Source organism: Leopardus geoffroyi, chromosome A3 (assembly GCF_018350155.1).
Source record: "Leopardus geoffroyi isolate Oge1 chromosome A3, O.geoffroyi_Oge1_pat1.0, whole genome shotgun sequence".
Lineage (NCBI taxonomy): Eukaryota > Metazoa > Chordata > Mammalia > Carnivora > Felidae > Leopardus > Leopardus geoffroyi.
Genome location: NC_059336.1, coordinates 41,846,187 through 41,866,174, shown reverse-complemented (window position 1 = coordinate 41,866,174; position 19,988 = coordinate 41,846,187). Strand labels below are relative to the sequence as shown.

The window sequence follows — 19,988 nt, the reverse complement described above, 5'->3', positions numbered from 1 at the left end:
CTTAAACAATATGGGTTGTTCTTCGAACAGCACACATCCATTTGTATGCAGATTTTTTATTTTTTTCCTCTTAAAAAATTTATTTTAATTTTTATTTATTTACGAAAGATAAAGAGACAGAGTATGAATGGGGGAGGGGCAGAGAGAGAGGGAGACACAGAATCTGAAGCAGGCTCCAGGCTCCGAGCCATCAGCACAGAGCCCAACAGAGGGCTCCAACTCATGAGCTGTGAGATCATGACCTGAGCTGAAGTTGGATGCTTAACCAACTGAACCACCCAGGTGCCCCATGTAAATTTTTTCAATAAATACAGTACACTACTGTGAATGTATTTCTTCTTCCTTATGATCTTAATATTTTCTCTAGCTTATTATAAGAATACTGTACATAACACATATAAGATTCAAAATATGTGTTAGTTGAATTTATGACACCAATAAGACCTCTGGTCAACAGTAGACTATTAGTTAACTTTTGGGGGAGTGAAAAGTTATATGTGGACTTTCAACTGTGTGATTTTTGACTGCATTGTTCAAGGGTCAGTTGTAGTTTCATTTTCTTTCCCATCTGCAGCCCCTTTCCTATTTCTTCCTTATGTCCTCCCTCCCCATTTCCTGCCTTCAGCTGAAAAAATAAATGCATTACATTAGAGACAAAGTATGGAGACCTCAATAATATGGTTACATCCTGTTGTACTGAGCCTTAGTCTCACTGTGGATCACTGTAAGCTTCCAGAAAACAGTCACAGAATCTAATGTGTTGTTCACTCAGTGCCCAGCATTGTACCTGAAACTTAACAGACATCTGATCAATGTGAGCAAAGTGAATTCACTTTCCCCCCTTAATTCATACCAGTGTGGAAGGGGCTTCAGAAACAGAATCTGGTAATGGCTGGATATACTCTTGATGAGATTTGCATCTTCAGGTGAGACCAGGGTCTCCACTGTATCTCCTGAGAGAGAAGGTCACATTGCCTGTTAGCTCCACCTTTCTCTCTTCTCTCTACTTTCCGGTACTTTATCAATTCTCAATTCTTTTATCTTTTCTTTTTTTTTTTCTTGCTGACCTTGAGCATGGAAGTTTTATGCATGTAGTTGGCAATATTTATGTTGCTGCTGATTTGGTAGTTAGCCTGCATTTTAGTTGATGTTTATTTACTGTGTTTGTCTCTGCTGGTTTATTTTATCAGGCCTTGCCATTTCTCAAAAGTTTGCTTCGCTGCAAGGCTGATTTCTTCTCCAGTTTTTGGTCTCATTTGTCTTGCTCTTTTATGGACCATTTACTAACTTTACAGTTGCTCTAGAGTGCCTTAAATAGCTTGTTAAGATACAGTCTTGGGGACCATGTGATGAAAGTGGGCTTCTTCCTTCCACTAATGGAGATTAGTGTTAATTACTGACTTTTGGGGCTTTTTGTTTTGTTTTTTTGTCCTTGAATGGTATTCCACTGTGAACCACTTTAAGCGATGAGCTTCCTGTGTTTTTTGTTTTCAAAGTAGGCAGAAAGATGAGCTGTAAATTCAAAGAACAATCTGTCTTTATTCAGTTACCTTAGATTTGCATTGTCTGAGTAGCAGGCTGCATTTCCTCTTCCTTCATTTGATAATTGCACAGTTGAAAGCTGAACTGTAAAGGTCAGCTGGGGAAATGAGACTTTTCCTGGTGAAATGGTGAATGGTAGTTGTGGGCAAGGATGGAAGATAGCAGATTTCCTTAGTCCTACATGGCAGCGTGATTTGCCTTTGAAGATCCATGTTGTATTCACTTGAATACATGCCACGAGCTCTCCATAATTTGTTAACTCATTTGATGAGAGCTTCTTGCTGGTTCAGTCAAGGGTGCCAGTTGTACATATCCATTCTTGCTTCTGGGTCTTTTTGCACATGCTGTTTCCTTCTGGAACACTCATCCATGTGTCCACCAGTTCCTCGTGTGGCCGAATCCTACATAGTCTCTAAGATCCCAATTTATTTTATTTTTTATTTATTTTTAATTTTTTTATTATTATTTTAAAATATAATTTATTGTCAAATTGGTTTCCATACAACACCCAGTGTTCATCCCAGCAAGTGCCCTCCTCCCTGCCCATCACCCACTTTCCCCTCTCCCCCACCCCCGTCAACCCTCAGTTTGTTCTCAGTATCCAACAGTCTCTTATCTAAGATCCCAATTTAAATGTTGCTTCTTCAAAAAGGCCCTGCCAACCTCCATTTGAATTTCATCTTCTTAGCTATTCACTGAAAGCATCCTCTGTCTTTCCTTGGTAGCATTTGAAATAGTTGGTAATTGTGTCTCTTGGTCAACTGTCTACTCTTGGTCTATATATTTAGTAGTAAGTCAAAGGGTCTGATTTTCTTGATACTGTGTCCCTGCTCCAAGTAGGTGTTTGAGAAATAATTGTTGATAGAATGTGTGTGTGAATTGTTGTGCCCTGACAAGGCAGTTTCATCCCCTTCTTCTATCACAGACCATGATTCTAACCTTGAGAAACTGTGCCCACATCAGTGACATTACGTGTTTAGTTCCCATACCTTATGATCTAGTCAGGTTAATCATCATTGTCGTTGGATAAAATGGAAATGAACCAGAGATTCATAGAAGCAAAAAGGAAGTAAAATGGTTGCTGTAATCATGGTAGATTAAGAAAAAAATTTGAAACAGGTAGTTTGTCTCATTATAAATGGAAATGCTTGTTACAAAAAAGGAAAACATTCAGAAATGAATAAGGTAATCACAAGCATTCACAATCCTCCCACCAAAAAATAATGATTGGTTTATGTTTATAATATTTACTTAGATTTATAGTATATGTGTTTCAATTGTACATCAGATATTGTAATTATGCATTATAATGATTACTTAAAAAAACAAATTGAGATCAAACTAGATATACAGTTCTATATCCTGCTTTTTCTTTTAACATTTTATTGTGAACTTTTCCTCATGCCATTGAAGACAAGTCTTCATTCTGTTTATATCATAATTGTAATTCTTGCTTAATCGTAGAGGACTTTTGGAACCCCTCCCCCCCCCCATAAATTGTTGCAATTAATCCACTTATGTAAATCTTTCCCACTTTTTTTTTCTTTTGTCAGCTACATCCACACTCCCTTGAATTCTGTATTTGATGGCAGCTACTGCTTACATTAAAGCAACAAGGGGAGGAATGAAGAGAGGTGTCAGAGAGAGAAATAAGGAAAGGAATGGTTGATGACCCAGACCATAAAGGCATGACAGTAGAGAGCAGGGAGTGGGCACACAGGCCGGTGGAGGTACGGCAGGTGTTCCCAGGACTACTGCTCACCCCCAGCCCGAGACAGAGGCATGCAGTGCAAGCATTGCTTGTTCGGTGTGGTAGCATTTTGTCTTTCAGTGGGTGATATCAAAGAAGTACAAATGTGTAACGCAGATCTGTAACACTAAAGCCCTTCACTTCAGTGAAGGGAGAGGAGCTGTGGTGCATTTTAAGTCTTTCTCACATCTTCAAACTTCCCTCTGTGCTCTCTCTCTCTTCCCACTGCTCAGAAACAGGCACAGCTTTTCTGAAACGAACCCCTTCTTGGACGACCCGGTGTAGATGGCACCACACCGTTTTCTGTGTCCACTATCATGTACCTCTCCAGCGTGTAATTGCTTACATTAATCATGGTGCATCTGTATTATCGAATTGCATGATATTAAACTATGTTAGACAGTAATCGTTAATGATCTGGGGACTTGTCGGAAGTATTCATTAAGAGGAAAAGGTTACAAAATGAACTCTGTGGTTGGCTCTCCTCTTGTGTGTATTATGTGTGGCTGTGGAGGCTAAAGGCTGTAGGCCGGGATGGATCATGGGGATTGTATCAGTAAGTGTTTTACTTACTTGTATTTTGTACATTTGCTACAGTTAGTGAACTTTCATCTTGAGAAGGGTGGAAAGCACCAAAAGTTGTTACTTCTTATGGCAAAGGGAGCTCTGCATTGGCTGACACCTTCAGTATTCCTCGTCCAGGGATTCTATGGCTATGTCATTGGGGTCTGGCTCTGAGCCTCTTGTACCTGACTTCAAAGCACTACTCATAGCAGCCATTGGTTGAATGCCTACTATTTGCCTCACAGAAGGCCCTCAGGATACACAGTCAATTAAGGCGGGTCTCTTTCCTTAAGGAACCTTGGTGGACAGGGCTCTGTCTGCCCTCTGATCTGTAAGGCTCTGTGTGGTTTTGGTGGTTTTGGCTCTGGCTCCCTCTTGGGCCACAGTTGCTCTCATACTCCCGTCACTATCTCCCGGTTCCATATGCTCTTGCCATGCTGGTCTTGCTGTGCTCCCAGCATGCCACACACGTTGTCTCCTGGTCATTGGCCTGGCTTCCCACTCGTGTTGGCACCAGATACATCCTCGTGGTTACTTCTTCCACTTAGCTCTCTCCTAAATGTCACCTTCTCTTTGTACCCTCTCTCTGGTCTTCATTTTTTTTTTCATAACCCTTATCGCATAACATACTCATTGTTAGTTAGCTGTCCTACCCACTAGAATGGAGGGTTTATAATGGCAGGGACTTAGTTCCCTTTGCTGAACCCATAGTGCCAGTGCCCTGGCACATGGACGCCATATTGAACAGATGAATTATTGGCTGTGTGAACTACTGGTTCCTGTTTTTTGTACCCAGTGTCTTGGGTAGAGGACTACACAAGGGTGGGAGGAAAGGTTGCCCACGGAGGTGCTCCCCAGAGTGTCAGCTTAACTTTTGACATTCTGTCCACGGTCTACCTTTTGGGTTTTATTTCTTCTCATCACTCCTTTATTTGTTCTGAACAATAGCCAGGCGTGCCCTTTACTGCTTCCTTTGCTTGCATCTTTTGTCTTTCTTCTCCTGTTTTTCTTCAACTAGATTTCCCCCCACTCACCATACTACGCCCGTTGTTATTCTGTCCATCTGTCAAGGCCCAACTTGACAGCAGTTCCTCTGCTAGGCATCCTCTCGTCCCTGCAGCTATAAATGCTCTCCCTCCAACCCATCTCCTGTTAAAAATGGAACTTTCTCGGGTTCATCATGTGCTGTGATTGATATGCATGCACATTTTATTTCACTTATAATCTACTCTTAAGATGCAAAGACACTTTATCTATTCAGCATTGCCCTTGTACATGTTAGGTGTTGATTCACATTTATTGGTTATGTGGCATTCATGGCTGAATCGGGTGGCAGGAAAATCACCTGAGGTACACTATTCTGGGTCCAACAGGGAGAGGTGCATTTTGGAATGATAAACCATTGTCAACTTCTGGGAGGCTGTTTCTGGGGTAAAAGTTACCCTAGTTCAATTGAGGAGGTAAGGTGGAATTGCAGTGTCAAAGTGAGAATGGAGGAGGCGTAGGAGGAGGTGAGCTTTACTCTTGGCTCCTCTAAAGAAGAGTTCACCTTGGACCTCCCTCTACTACTCTCTGGGCCTCAGTCTCTTGGCCTATAAAATAGTGGGGGGAGCAGAGTGTAGGGTGTGTGCCAAGTTGAATGAACAATCTCTTGAGTCTCCATGTAGTCGTAACCATATGTGATCTTGCAGCTCGATCAGGTAGGTCTCCTGGGTTTAACATCTGGTTCTGGCTGCGTTTATTGGAGCGAGTTTTACCACTGTTATGAGAAATAGGCTGGGGAGAAAACTCACTTAAAATGCTTTTAGTATCGAATTTTACTTTTTTTTTTTTTTTTTCAAAAACAATCTTTGTTTCTTTGGGCACTTTCCATTTGCAATACAAAAGGCTTAAGACTGGCTCCTGAAAGTCTTTTCTGAGTACTTTCTAGACTAGGGATTTGAAAGTTTATTAGAAAACCATTCCCAGAGTACTAGGGATATTTGTGTTATAAACTCTGACTTCTAACTAAAAGGGGTTTAATTTCACAACCTCCTAGATTAAATTGCATTGTGAGACCCTCATTTTGATATATATACCTTGAATTGCAGTTGTATGTAAGTCACTGTATTACAGGCTATACAATGATTTGGGAGGAAAAAGGGAAATGGGGAGGAGTGGTGTAGCAATTCTACTGTCTCTACAAAGCAACAATTCTTAGCTTTCTATTTATTTATTTATTTATATTTTTGAGAGAGAGCGAGAGCATGTGCTGGAGCACCTGCGCCTGTGAGTGGAGGAGGAGCAGAGAGAAGGGAACAGAGGATTCGAAGTGGGCTGTATGCTGACATCAGAGAACCCAATGTGGGCCTGATGTGGGCTGGAACCCAGGAACTGTGAGATAATGACCTGAACTGAAGTCGGACACTCGACTGGCTGAGCCACCCAGGCACCCCTACTTTTAGCTTCCTAATAAAAGTCTCTAATGATGCACATAGGAAAGACCTCAGAGCCTTTCCATGAAGAGACGGGGTCTGGATGAATGGCCAGGTTATTTCATGCATTTCCCTGTGCCTTCCTTGGGGTAGTCTCTGGTTTCTGCTCAGGAAGATTATTGGATAAAACCTGCATCAACTCCAGCACCCGAATCCAAACTTCCTCTTCAGTCTTTAAGATCCACCCCTATCTCTTTGGGAGTTTGTTCCTTTGTAGTGAGGTGGTTTGAAACTGGCTGGAAGTTCCTGAGAGTGGTAGGGTGGTAAGAAGGTCAGCCATTCTGGTCTCACTGTTACCAGAACTGTTGTTGAAATCTAATCCCTTGTGAAGGATCAGGGACAAGTGAGCCATCTTGCACGGAGTTCTGGTCTTTTCTAGCTGCTTTCCACCTGGCCCTTACCAGAATCTGGACTGCAGAGTACCACCGTACATCCCAGGCAACGGGCCAGGAGTTCTTTAAGAAATGATGTATTCTTGATCAGAACCCAGCTACATAATTTGCAGGGTTCAGTGCATAGTGTAAACATGGGGCTTCTCGTTCAAATAGGAAGAGTCTCAAGATGACGGCAGTAGACAGTGAATGCAGGACCCTGTGTGTCCTCATAGGTGGCACACCCATGGGGTCAAACCTATGAGAACCTAAAAATCACGTGGGAAAAATTCTGGCTTACCCATGGCCTAAGAATTTTCTTTCCCCTCACCTGTTCATGTACTTATGGAGAATGTCCATGCGGGGGACTACCTTGCCTTCAGCTCACCTCCGTTGTCAGGTCACTCCCTTCTAGTCATGCTGGCGCCTGGGGCTCAGCCTCAGTTACCCTCCACATCTGCCCCCCACCACAGCTGCCAGTACAAGTGTTGGCTGCACTTGAGTAGCTGTTTGCCTCCTTTTTGAAAGTGAAACGACATCAAAGACACAAAACTAATCACCCCTGGCATAACATAAGGACTCGGATATTTATGCCTTCAGTTCATTTAAATTTTTCTTTTTCTTTCTTTTTTTTGATAATCACAGTCTCACTTTCAATGTCATGGTGTGAACTGAGAAATTCCCACCCCCTTGCTTTTTCACTGCCGATGATAACAGGAATATAAATTGCAAGATGTGCAATTATACCTAAAAATGCTAGATGTCTTTTAATGCAAAAAAAAAAAAAAGCCGTTTCTCATAAAAATAGATTGTATGCTGCTTTTTTTGTTGGACCTAACGCAGTATGTGTACTTCCAAATGTCATTTTAAAATGCTAAAAACAGCTGCAAAAATTACATCCTTTTGTGGTTTTCCTTTTAATTGTAACATTTAGGAAATTAGCATTTGGGGCCAAGATAATTCCAGTAAAATAAGATAGTGAATTACAATTATTTAAAATGAAGCCACATTAAAATACAATTATAGTTGATATTCTTTCCCTGATATTAACACATTCACGTTTATCTTTCACAATCTCTTGAGGTTTGCTATTTGAAATAATTATCATTGATTAAGGAAAGAGGTGCATTTTAAAGTATGATTAGTAAATATGTAATATTTAATGGAAGTCATACAGTACCAGCAATAGCTAATTCACCTCGTATTTTGAAATATAGTTCTTGACTTTGTAATTATGACTCTCATAATGGTTGGGACTTGGTTTTAAGTTAAGACTGAGCATCTTTATGTTTTGTTTTTGTTTTTTTTTAACTCATATTTTAGGAAAGAAGGATCATTTGTTATCAAGGGCATTGCTTTTAGTAGAAAGCAGTCAAACTTTTTTTCCCATTTTAGAAAGAGACCACAGGAATGAATCCATACTTCTTCCTTATGAATTCAAATGGGAATCTTTCCCTGACTTCTTAACTCAGAACATTACATATCATTAGATGCCTCTCTTCAGGAGGGGTCAGACAGCCTCATTACATCTAAAGTTGACAGCTTCCGTTCGTCCAAGTTCTTTTCCTTTCCTTATCACAATCTGAAATGAGAACTTCTACCAAGGAGGAGCCAGGGTTCTCATCAGCCCAGAGACTCTGGTTCCCCTGAAGCTGCCCTCAGACCACCCTTCCCCTGCCCCACAGAGCTCTGATGTGTTCACTTATGGCACCTGCCTCTCCCAACCTTTGCCCCTCCTTACTGTTGTCATCTACACTTACTTTCTAAGCTTCACCATCTTTTTCAGTCCTGCTGTTATCTTGGGTGATTCCATATGGATACTTATGGTTAAGTAAGCATATTTACTTCTTCAGCCTGGAGACTTCTTAGATTTCTTCATTTCACCTGTAAGAAGACTTGCAGCATCTCCACTTACTTCTCTGTCCAGTCAAGTTTTCATCCCCAACACTTGAGCCGTCCTCTTCCCAAATCCTCAAATGGTCCTTTGGTTCTTTCACTTGTTGGAGACCCACCTGGTTCCATTGAATTTTCTCCCTGCCCTGAGCCTGTATCTGATATCTCAGCCCAATGCTATGAGAGAAAGCCACGTCAACACAGAGATGGGCACCTCTGTAAATTAATGATCCCTAGGCTTGAGTGATGCCCACCCACCCACTCCCTTTTAGTTTGTTGTCCTTATCAGTTCTCTTGTCCATTGGCCTTTTCAGGTATTACTAGTAATCTTCATGTTCTTTATGTCTCTAACCCCACCACCTTCCTCCTTATTCTTAGCAGAGGACCCTGCCTCTGACCTCACAGAGAATACAGAAGTCCTAAGAAACACCACCACCAAAGCCCATGTCTGCTTTGCTTTTGTCTTTTCCTCCATCCTTCCTGTCTCAATGGCTGAATTGCTCTTTGTCTTCTCCTACCTGTACTATGGATGCTGTAGAATTCATAGCTAATATTTGTTAGCTGCTAAGTGCTCATTATATACTTCCATTGGATCCTCCACTCAGCAAGGACTAAGCTTATTCTCGAGTGTAGTTCCAGATGAGGAAATTAAGGCTTAGGGAGAAATTGTCCCGTGGTCTTATAGGAGCCAGGATTTGATCTGGGGTAGACTAATTCCAAAGCCCATGTTCTTAGCCATCGTTCTGTCCTTTCCTTCCAATTCCAGCTTAGGGGCCTCTATCCCCAATTTGTTTACACTCTGTCTCTTCTGGCTTATTTATACCAGGGTTTAAATACGCACAAGTCTCTTCCAGCTTTTAAAATGAGGACCCATTCTCCTAAAACTACCACTTCCCCTTCATAACTAACATTACCGAGAACACTCTCTATTGTTCAGCCTCTGCTCTCCTCCCATTCAGTCCCAGTCCACTGCAGTCTGGCCCCAAACCCAGAAAAGCTCACTCCAAGTTTGCCAGTGACCTCCATGTTGCTAAGCTCAGTGAGTTCTCCTTGGGCCCTATCTTACTTGACTTTCCTGGAACATTTCATACTACTTTTCTCCCTTCCCTTTGCTTTCCTGTGCCCACTCTTTCCTGACCTTCTCTCTGTGTCTTTAACTGCTCCTTAGCCTCGTTCTCTGCCAGTCACCGCGGTATCCGTGGTCTTCCAGATTTGTCACTAAGCTCCTTTATTCTCATTCCATACATACATCCTGGGTAACCTCATCCGCTTTTGTGGTTTCAGTTGCAGTCTAGATGCTGGTGAATCCCAAGTCTGTATCTCCGTCCTTGACAATGGCCCGAGAGCTAGACCTTTGTATGTATCTCCCTGCCTGCTGGACATCTCATTTAGTAGAACTTTCTGGAGTCATTAGCTTCCACAAATGTATGAAATTGGGCTTACCTTCTCGAAGGCAGGACGGAGAAGAGGTGAAAATTGTGAGCTCTGGCGTCAGGATTGATTCTACCATTTACTAGTGAATGACCGTCCCTCACGTGTCAAATGGGATAATGACGGCACCTACCTCACAGGGCCGTTGCGAGAGTTAAATGCGAAGTCCTCAGAACCGGGCGTAGAGTGAATCTTCAGGGGACGGTGGCTGCTGCCCTTATCTTGGCCACCATGAGTACTAGCACTAGTGTGGCTGCCATTACGACTTCTGCCTCCCCCACTGGTCTGTCCCCAGTGCTCTTCTCCATCTCAGTGGATCCCAATACATATTATTAAATGACTCATATGTGGTCTCACAGTCCCTAGAATTTGTGTTCACACCTGCAGACCTTTTAGCTCTTGCTTTCCCACCTCCTATGTAATCTGGTCAGAAACCTGAGGGGCATCTTTGACTCTTCCTTTCTTTAATGTTTATTTTTGAGAGAGAGAGAGAGAGAGAGAGAGAGAGAGAGAGAGAGAGAGAGAATGAGTAGAAGAGGGGCAGAGAGAGAGGGAGACACACAGAATCTGAAGCAGGCTCCTGGCTCTGAGCTCTCAGCACAGAGCCCAGTGTGGGGCTCTAACTCATGAACCACAAGGTCATGACCTGAGCTGAAGTCTGATGCTTAACTGACTAAGCCGCCCCAGTGCCCCAACTCTTTCTTTCTTATCACATGGGACTTTTCTGCCACCATCTTTAGGATCAAGTTCAGAGTCCTTAATATTTACTTTCCAAGGCCCTTCACCATCTGCCTTCTTGTTGTCCTATTAGGCTTTGGGTCTTGCCGCTTCCCCCACAGCAAGCCAAGATGTGGTTTTATTGAGCTTCTCTTGAATTTCTATATCATGAATGAGCAAGAATGGCACAGCTTAGGTATAAGTTTCCTCAGGAAGCTTGCCTTGATTCTAGGTACTACCAAATTCTGGGATCAGTACCCTGCTCTTGTATGTTGTAACACTGTGTCCTTCCTGGCTTGCAACCCGTTGGGTGCTCACTTGTGTTTATTTGACTGTCACAGACTGGGAGTCTTGTGGAGGCAGGGACTACATCACTGATACAGGCTGTTATGTCTCATGTGCCCCCACCCTGTGCCTGGCACCATGCTCAATAAAATACAAAAAAAAAAAAAAAAAAAAAAAAAAAGTAGGTGCTCAGAGCATCATGTTAGAGATGAAGATATTAAAACTCACATTTTATGACCTCCTGAGATGACACAGCTCAGTAGCAACAATTGCAGTGGTCAGTAGCCCAGGTTTTAGTGTATCAAACTTGGATTCACGTTCTCCCTCTACTACTTAACTTTTCTAAGCCTCAGTTTTTTGTTCTGTAAAATGGGGATGAGAAGCATGTCACCCTGGCAGGGTTGGGAGAACAGAGGAAGGGTATTGCCAGCTAAGAGCCTAGCCCAGCACCTGCCCCTGGTACACAGTCCTCAGGTGAGAGGATTTCATTCAAACCCAGGTCTCCCAACTCTCAGGGGAGCATTTGGTTTCGGACCACATGCCTGTGACATTGTCAGAGCAGTGTCTACTGTTGGTTACACTGGGCTGTTCATAGAAAGTAAAACTAGAGATTAAAGGCAGTTCCATTAGGGGACTTCTCTGGTTTTGAAAGTGTTTAATCTAATGATTCTTTTTGACCATGTAAATATTTCTAGGAAGGCTAAACTGTACTGAAGTCTAAAAAATACCCACTAGGAAACATTTGCAAGGTTCTGTTTATTGTTGTATAACAGAGAACAATCACGTATTAACTTTAATGAAACCTTACCCCTACTTAGTATAATGGCATATGTGCTGAGCTTGGGGACTTGCAAATACCCTTCGTATATGTTTATGTGATTGATTTCTCATGGATGGCAATGCCTACAGTCTACAGATTATTTTCATTTGATGGGAGGATATGTATAACCCTAAATGACAAGTTTCAGGGAAGGTTTAAATCTTTTATTGTCTATCACAAATTGGAGCATTGCTCATGAATTGAGGGAGGCTGTTTTGGGAGTAGGCTGTCATGGGTTCAAATCCTGGCTCTTTCACATCTCACCATTATGACCTTGGACAAGTTGTTTCACATACCTGAGCTCTGGGTTCCTTATCTGTAAGATGGAGAGACTTTGCTAACTTTAGGGTTTGCTGGGAAGACAAAGTAAGCTAACGTGGGTAAACGACCTAGCACAGCACTTAGTTCTGCTTATAAAAGACACCAGGCATCTTACTCTCAATGTTCGCTCAAATGAATAGGTAACACATCTATTTGGAATGTTGGTTAGCTCATTGTAAAGGTTACTTTTGCCAGTCTGGATTTGCATGTCATATGGGAAAGTTTGTGATGAATTTTTCCAGAGTTGAACTTTTTAGCTCTAACTGCCATTTACCACAGCAGGAAAATGTAGAAGTTTAAGAACTACAGTTCACACTGTTTCATAAGATTTCACACTGTGAGATCTTGTAGTCATTAAGACTTGTATTTGAGGAGAATCAACTTTTGTTATCAATAGATTAGCAAATTGTTTTAAAATTCCCAGTGACTAGCCCCCTTTATTCTGGTAGTGCTGTGGTAAATCTGTCTACAATCTACGTAGCCCCCAGTAATTTCTGTATCCTAGAACTACTAGTCATAGGAAGATCTTGGTGGACTTCCCTGCGCTATAACCATCTACAAAGTAGTAAAAATATGAATTTGACTACTGTCAGAATTATTATTGGTACTCAGTTATTATTAGTGCTGTCATTATGATGGGAACCTTGCAAACATAACACATCTAACTCCCTGGAGTCTTTGCTTCAAGCAATTTTTTGGAAGTACTATATTTATAAAAAGAGACTTCAATGTGTGCATGGCTATTGGCTGTTAAGTACCTTACTGCTTTTTTCCTGATGTTTCCCCCAGTTAATTCTTTTCTTAATTGATGTCTGTGCTCTCTCTCTTTGTCTCTCACCTCTCTGGCAGTCTTTTCCCTATAAAAGGACCCATCTGTCTAAGGTAGAGATTCTCTATTTTATATACTCATCAGTGATTAAGCTGCATGGAGTAGACATGCTTATCATTTAGAAGTTTCCTTTAACCCTGCTTTTTCAATACATTCGTGCTTTGTTTGTTTTCCTTCAGGTCAAATATGTTCTTTTCAAGCCTGAATGCCAGCACCCAGAAGAATGTCTAATTTCTAATCATAGTCACAGAGCAAAGAAAACATTTTAAATTGCTAATCCATTGTAATTAAAAATAATGCTTAAAAAATGGATGCTCTTTCTAATATGCAACTAGATACAGAGAATGAGAAAAGCTGTTTCTGAAAAGTGACTCATTTTCATTTGATTTTTATTAGACTTGAATTTGAGCGGCAACAGCGCGAAGAACTTGAAAAATTAGAAAGTAAAAGGTAAGCCATGTGGGGTACGGGTTTTAACACTACTGTAGTCTGTGGATTCTTGCATTACTGCTCCAGACGGATTTCTTCGGGTCTGTTTCACTACCTTGCTCTGGCTCTGTGTCAAGTATTTACGTGTTTAATGACTGTAGGTCATTTCTCTAGCTGGTTAGTTTTACCTCATGTTTGAATGTTTTGAAAACAATACATCTTCAAATACTTGGGAGAAAGTGGGAATAGAGTCAGTAGGCAAATTTCATACACTCGTTACATTTAATATGCCAAATGTATACTTATGTTTAATCTAAAAGCATATCCCCCTTAGTGATTATCGCCTGAGGTGTTAAAAAGCCAAAAGAATGACAGTTCCCCTTCCTTATATCTCCTCCCCTTTTAAACATCTTTGCTTATGTTATTTGGCCATTTATATTTCCCTTCTATAATTTGCTTCTTTAAATTCTTGGCCCACTTTTCTCGTGTGTGTGTGTGTGTGTGTGAGTGATTTTTTTTAGCTGATTGGGAGAGGTTTTTTTTTATATGTTCTGAATATAATTATCTGATAAAACTAAGTATTTTCTCCTTCTCCCCACCCTCATCCTGTTTAACGAGCCAAGAAACAGAGTAAGGTTATATATTAGAGTAGAAACTAAAGGCCAGAGAAAATCTGTAAATTGGATATTTATTTTCTGGAACCTGGAGTTTAGAATGCTATAGACCAAGCATGACATGTAACCCCTGAAATCATGCATCTCAGTTTTCTATGGAGACTCCTGTTATTCTCAGTGTTATGTGTTAATAAACTAATATTTGGGGCCATTTGGTGATTACCATTTGTCCTAAACTAGTGATTAAATGCTAAATAGCATGTGGTTATTTGAGCTGCAACAATGAACTGTCGATTATCTTGACTTTGATATTTGACCCCAATGAGTTGAGGACAGCATAAGCATTTTTATTTAATGTCATTTTGTAACTGAATTTCTATTGAGTTTTAGCCATTGGGCTGAATAACATTATTCACATTTAAATTTAAATTGGGCACGGTTCTTTCTCTTTGAGCTCAGGGGGCTTTTAAAATTATATCATGCATAACACATTATGCTTATAGACTCTACAAAGAAATGATATCAGAGGCGACTTCAGGAGATTAGGCAAATGATATGTTGGACAGTTACAGAGTGAAAAAGCTAGGCAGTGTGCTGCCGGAAATGAAAAGGAAAGCAGTTCCCCCCATTTTTTATTTTAGTGAAGGGCCTGACTTTGTGGCACGTGTCCATGTTCAGAACATTTCAAAAAGTTCGAGCACCATTCGTATGTAGCGAGCAGACGATGATGGGTCAACGTTTGGCATTTCAGGAAACTCATAGAAGAAATGGAAGAAAAGCAGAAGTCAGATAAGGCAGAACTGGAGCGGATGCAGCAGGAGGTGGAGACTCAGCGCAAGGAGACGGAGATTGTCCAGCTGCAGATCCGCAAGCAGGAGGAGAGCCTCAAACGCCGCAGCTTCCACATCGAGAGCAAGCTGAAGGATTTGCTTGCCGAGAAGGAAAAGTTCGAAGAGGAAAGGCTGCGGGAGCAGCAGGAAATCGAGCTGCAGAAGAAGAAGCAGGAGGAGGAGAGCTGTCTCCGAGTCAAAGAAGAGCTCCAGCGGCTCCAGGAGCTCAACAACAACGAGAAGGCCGAGAAGATCCAGATATTTCGAGAGCTGGACCGCCTCAAGAAGGAGAAGGACGAGCAATACGCCAAGCTCGAGTTGGAGAAGAAGAGGCTGGAGGAGCAGGAGAAGGAGCAGGTCGTGCTCGTGGTGCACCTGGAGGAGCAGCTGCGCCAGAAGCGGGAGATGAGCCGGCTCCTCCAGCGAGGGGAGGTGCAGCGGGTGGAGGAGGAGAGGAGGGACCTGGAGGGCATCCGGGAGGCCCTCCTGCAGGTGAAGGAGGCCCGGGCCGAAGGGGAGGACGACGGCGAGGAGTCAGAACGGGCTCAGCTGCGTTTCCTGGAGTTCAAGAGAAGGCAGCTGGTCAAGCTGGCCAACTTGGAGAAGGACCTGGTTCAGCAGAAGGACCTCCTGAGGAAAGAAGTCGAAGAGGAACAAGAACTCGTGGAGCGTTTAAAGTCTGCAAACGAAGATGACTTCAGAGTGCTGGAGAAAGATGCTGAGGGTGTCACACACGTCACCCAGGCAGCTCAAATCCTCCAGAAGATAAAGCCCGCGGAATACAGGCTGCAGTATAAGGAACGCCAGCTCCAGTACCTCCTGCAGCATCATTTGCCAACCCTGCTGGAGGAAAAGCAGAGAGCGTTTGAAATCCTTGACAGAGGTCCTCTTGGCTTAGACAACACTCTTTATCAAGTGGAAAAAGAAATGGAAGAAAAAGAGGAACAGCTCGCTCAGTACCAGGCCAACGCGAGCCAGCTGCAGAAGCTCCAAGCCACCTTTGAGTTCACTGCCAACATCGCCCGTCAGGAAGAAAAAGTGAGGAAGAAGGAAAAGGAGATCCTCGAGTCGCGGGAGAAGCAGCAGCGCGAGGCGCTGGAGCGGGCCGTGGCCAGGCTGGAGAGGAGGCACTGGGCCCTGCAGAGGCGCTCCACCCTGGGCCTGGAGATCGAGGAGCAGAGGCAGAGACTGGCCACGCTGAACAGCAGCAGCAGCGAGCAGTCCGGCCTCCGGGCCAGCCTGGAAGCTGAGCAGGAAGCCCTGGAGAAGGACCGGGAGAGGTGAGGCTGGACAGGGAGAGCACGGCACACCGTAGGTGCCAAAGGTGGTGTGTTTTCCGCCCCCTCAAGGTGTGCGTCTCGCTGTCTTTCTAAAAAAGTGATTCTGTTCGCCTGTGTGTTCACTGATACACCAGCCAACGCTTGTGGTCCAACCAAAGCTGAGAAAAGCACCCCCCCCCCCACATTTTCTTGCTCCTTAGGATCCTCATCTGAGAATCATTGGCCTGCCATTGAAAAAAACACTCAAACAAAACCAGAGCCCTTGTCTATGACTCCACTGACCTATGGAATACGAGTATTGTCATATTTGATAAATACGACTGCTTCCAGCCTGCCCCCTCCTCTGTATCTGTCCCCTCCCCTCCCTTTTCTCTTTCCCTTCCCTTCCTCCCTCCTTTCTTCCTTCTGTCCTCCCCTTCTCGCCCTCCCTCCCCCGACCATCCCTCCTCAGAATTTTTCCTACCCTCCCCTATTCCCCGCGTCACCCTCACCCTGGGCCTAACATCTTCTCTGTGACCAGCACTAGTTACAATACAGCATCATCCCTTCGGTCACAGACCACACAGAGCAGGTGCTGATTTCCACCCCTGTTGGGAAACTGAAAAATAGCCCTTTTCCTTCCCTTCCTGATTCACAGTATTTGAAGGAGGCCCCAGGATTCGGTATTGAAAAGGAAACTGCTAAACAAACAAAATTCTCCAGGTGATTCATGAACACAGCGAGCAGTATATTCAAGCACGTGTGGTGATGATTTACTCATGTTACTTTTGGTGTTATGAAAAATAAAACTAGGAACTGGCACTATTTTCATGGTAAACAAAGAGTATTTATCTTCTCCCACCCATTCCCTGTCACCACGCTTCCCACACGGTAGGTTCTCAGAAGGAATCAGTGCATGAAGTCAAGAACACTTTTTTCTGGTAGCCCAGCAGACGTGATGCCAAGACTCCCAGAAAGTCGGTAGTCTGCCTGGTGTGCAGACATCACCCGCTTTGTTGTCCTGCCCAGCTTTCATACCCTGGCCCACCCCGTTCCTGCCTGGCTGGCCTCGGCAGGCTCTTTGATCTTTGGGCCTCAGTGAGTCCTCTTACAAGAGGGCGGAGGAGACCAGGGGCCTGTGCATTTTCTTTAGCTCCAGACCCCTTGGTCGGTTGAGATCTTACCTGAAGCCCAGGTTGGAGGGCCTGGACCGCTGCCCCCTCTCCAGCATTCCAGGCACCCACAGCGCCTCCAGAGGGGCTGCAACCGAAGCCCAGTCGGCTGGCTTGTAGGAGCCCAGCTTGATATTGGCAGACGCCAAGGATCCATACTAACGACAAAGCAAGACCTGAGGCTGGAGCCTCTCTCCATCATCTTGCCTGAACTGGTTGGGACAACCTCCCTTTCAAATGATCTGCTTATACTGTGGGTTCTATTTACCTTTGCTCTCTGGTAATTCCCTCTGGCAAAACAGCAAGAAATAACAATCAAAAACCATAATGCTATTACTTCGGAGAAATAGGTTGGAGTTTTAAGAAAATGATTGCAGGTATGTTATGTAAATGAAATTGCCGGACAAAGCTCCAGCCCCAGGAAATTTAAAGCAGTGGAGGGCACGCTCTCAATTTATATCCTGCAGTGTGCAGTGAGAATGCCACGTGGGCTTTTAGCTTGATGTCCCTGGCTTTTGTCAACCAGCTTCACTCCCTGGCCATTAGTATTAATACTCTATTATAGCGGATACAGTATTGTGATTTCCAGGGAAGTGATTTCCTGATGTCAGCGTTCCTCCAGAAGCCACACAAAGGATGCTTTTGGCTTCATGTGTTTTGATGGAGTAGACTTAGCTAAGACCTAATTCAGGCCAACAAATTCTGAGCTCTTTGCTCTGGCTGTGATGCTACTGCAGCTTTCTGTGGGTGTTGGTTTTGTGTGTTATTATCTCTCTGGGTTCTCACGGCTAAGCCAGGGCCTGCCGTGCGGCCTGAGTCAGCCGCTTGTGAAATCCCACAAGTGTGAAATTTTAAATTCAAGTAGAACTAGCTTAGACAACAGTGCACTGAACTTGGCTTTCCTTGTTGGCTTCCTTATGAGCAAGATTTAATCCATTCTCTGTCATCTTTTCCACCCAGTGGTTATATAGTCATTGGGGACAAGTGTCATGCAGTTAGAAAGTGGCAGGTCTACTCACCAGCCCACTCTGAGCCGCTTCATCCTCTTGTCTTCATATGTGCTACAATCCTTTCCTGGGACGCCCTGCTTCCCTTGCCACCCATAGAAATCCTGTTGGGGCTTCAGGAACCCAATGCCAACAACCCCTTTGCTCTGTGGTATCTTTTCCACCGCCCCACTCCTGAAAGATGTCTTTGACCAACTCTGGTACATGTCATCTTAACTATAAATGTTGGCAGTTACTTACTTATATCTGGCTTGTTTTCCTTACCATCTCTAAGACTTTGTATTAATGTTGTTCCCTTGTTCTTGGCCCCTGATGTCAATGTTTAAGCATTTTTCTTCCTCCTTTGAAAAGACTACATGCTGTGGAAGTTGATGCTTAGTAAGTACTTGCTCATCAGCAGACAGATGAATGGCTGAGTTAGGCTGGGCATTGCCTCCATGGAACCCGTGAGTGCTGACCCTGGTGACCTTGTAATCACATCCCTGCGAGTTGAGAACTTGGCTTTCATGTAGGTCCATCAAATTGCTGTTGGTAACACCAGAGAGCTGGTAGGATAATGCTGTGCCAGCATCTGAAGCTAGAATCCTTGAAGTTTGGGACTGAAGGAATTTAGACTAGTTGACTCTTCAGATTGGTGTATGAAAAAATTGAGGCCCAGATTTCATTAACTCGCCTTAGTTCACACAGTGAGGGAGCTGTAGCGCCTATGTTTCCTGGGCCAAATTTACTGGCAAGCTTGGCCCTCTAGCCTCCTGGCCCTGGATCCAAGCATACCCGATTCAGCAGGAGAATGAGCTTACACACACTTGACCTCATATTGGATGTATCATTTATCATTGGAAATAAGTGTTTGGTTCTACAGTGGTTTAATTTCTCAAGATACTCACCTTGCCTTCCTAGGTCTCTCTCCTGTTCCCCTTTCCCACACCCTCTGCCTTAGCCAAAGTGGATTTCTAGTTTTTGTGACTTAGGCCTTTGTTCATATTGCTTTTTGTACCTGGAGAGCCCTTAACCCTCATCTCCAAATGCCCAAATTCCTACGGGCCTCTGAAGATTCAACTTAGAACTGCCTTGACCATGCAGATCCTCCTTGGGTTGGTGGTGGTTAAAAATTCTTTAAAGCATAGATCTCTTTTGTCAAACAGAGGTATGTAGGGGGATCCCCATATGTGGTCAAAGACCAACTGTTTTGTTGAGGCAGGGGTAGGGGGTTCAGAATCCTGTACATCTACCTCAGAGGATTGGCTCAGCACCGTGGGAATATCTTTGCCCTTGATAATTAAACTCTCTCCAACTTTTGAACACCTGCAGCATTGTTCTGAATCCTTCTCATGGCTCGTTATCCCCTTATACCTTATCTGATGCATATGTGGCACCTTTACTACTAGAAGGTAAAGCTCTTTGCAAAAAGTGTCTAGATCCCCCATGGTTTCAAGAACAATGTCTCACCCAGTGAAGATGCTCCGGAAATACTGTTCGTGAATGAATTCATGTAACTCCCATCTCTGTAGATTAGAGCATGAAATCCAGCAGTTGAAGCAGAAGATCTGTGAGGTTGATGGTGTTCAAAAGGGGCATCGTGGGACCGTGGAGGGGAAGCCTCCTTCTTCCAGCTTGCCATCCAGTGCTGAAAAATCTCACCTGGTCCCTCTGATGGATGCCAGGTACTGGACATTAAAC

General features: G+C 43.5%; 1 protein-coding gene across 10 annotated transcripts in view; it reads left to right on the top strand.

Moving 5' to 3' along the window:
• The window catches only part of KIF16B (kinesin family member 16B), a 288,439-nt gene that overhangs the window by 175,141 nt on the left and 93,310 nt on the right, over positions 1–19,988 (top strand). For 6 of the 10 annotated variants that reach the window (XR_006703358.1, XR_006703357.1, XR_006703352.1 and 3 more), the window contains 4 exons: positions 13,018–13,050; positions 13,394–13,447; positions 14,792–16,150; positions 19,820–19,972. Coding sequence is in view for 3 of the 10 variants with exons in the window: in XM_045445357.1 (XP_045301313.1) it covers positions 13,018–13,050; positions 13,394–13,447; positions 14,792–16,150; positions 19,820–19,972 (1,599 nt within the window). In the remaining 7 variants the exon portion in view is untranslated. The remainder of the gene's footprint in view (positions 1–13,017; positions 13,051–13,393; positions 13,448–14,791; positions 16,151–19,819; positions 19,973–19,988) is intronic. The other 4 variants (XR_006703353.1, XM_045445356.1, XR_006703355.1 and 1 more) reach the window with 3 other exon arrangements.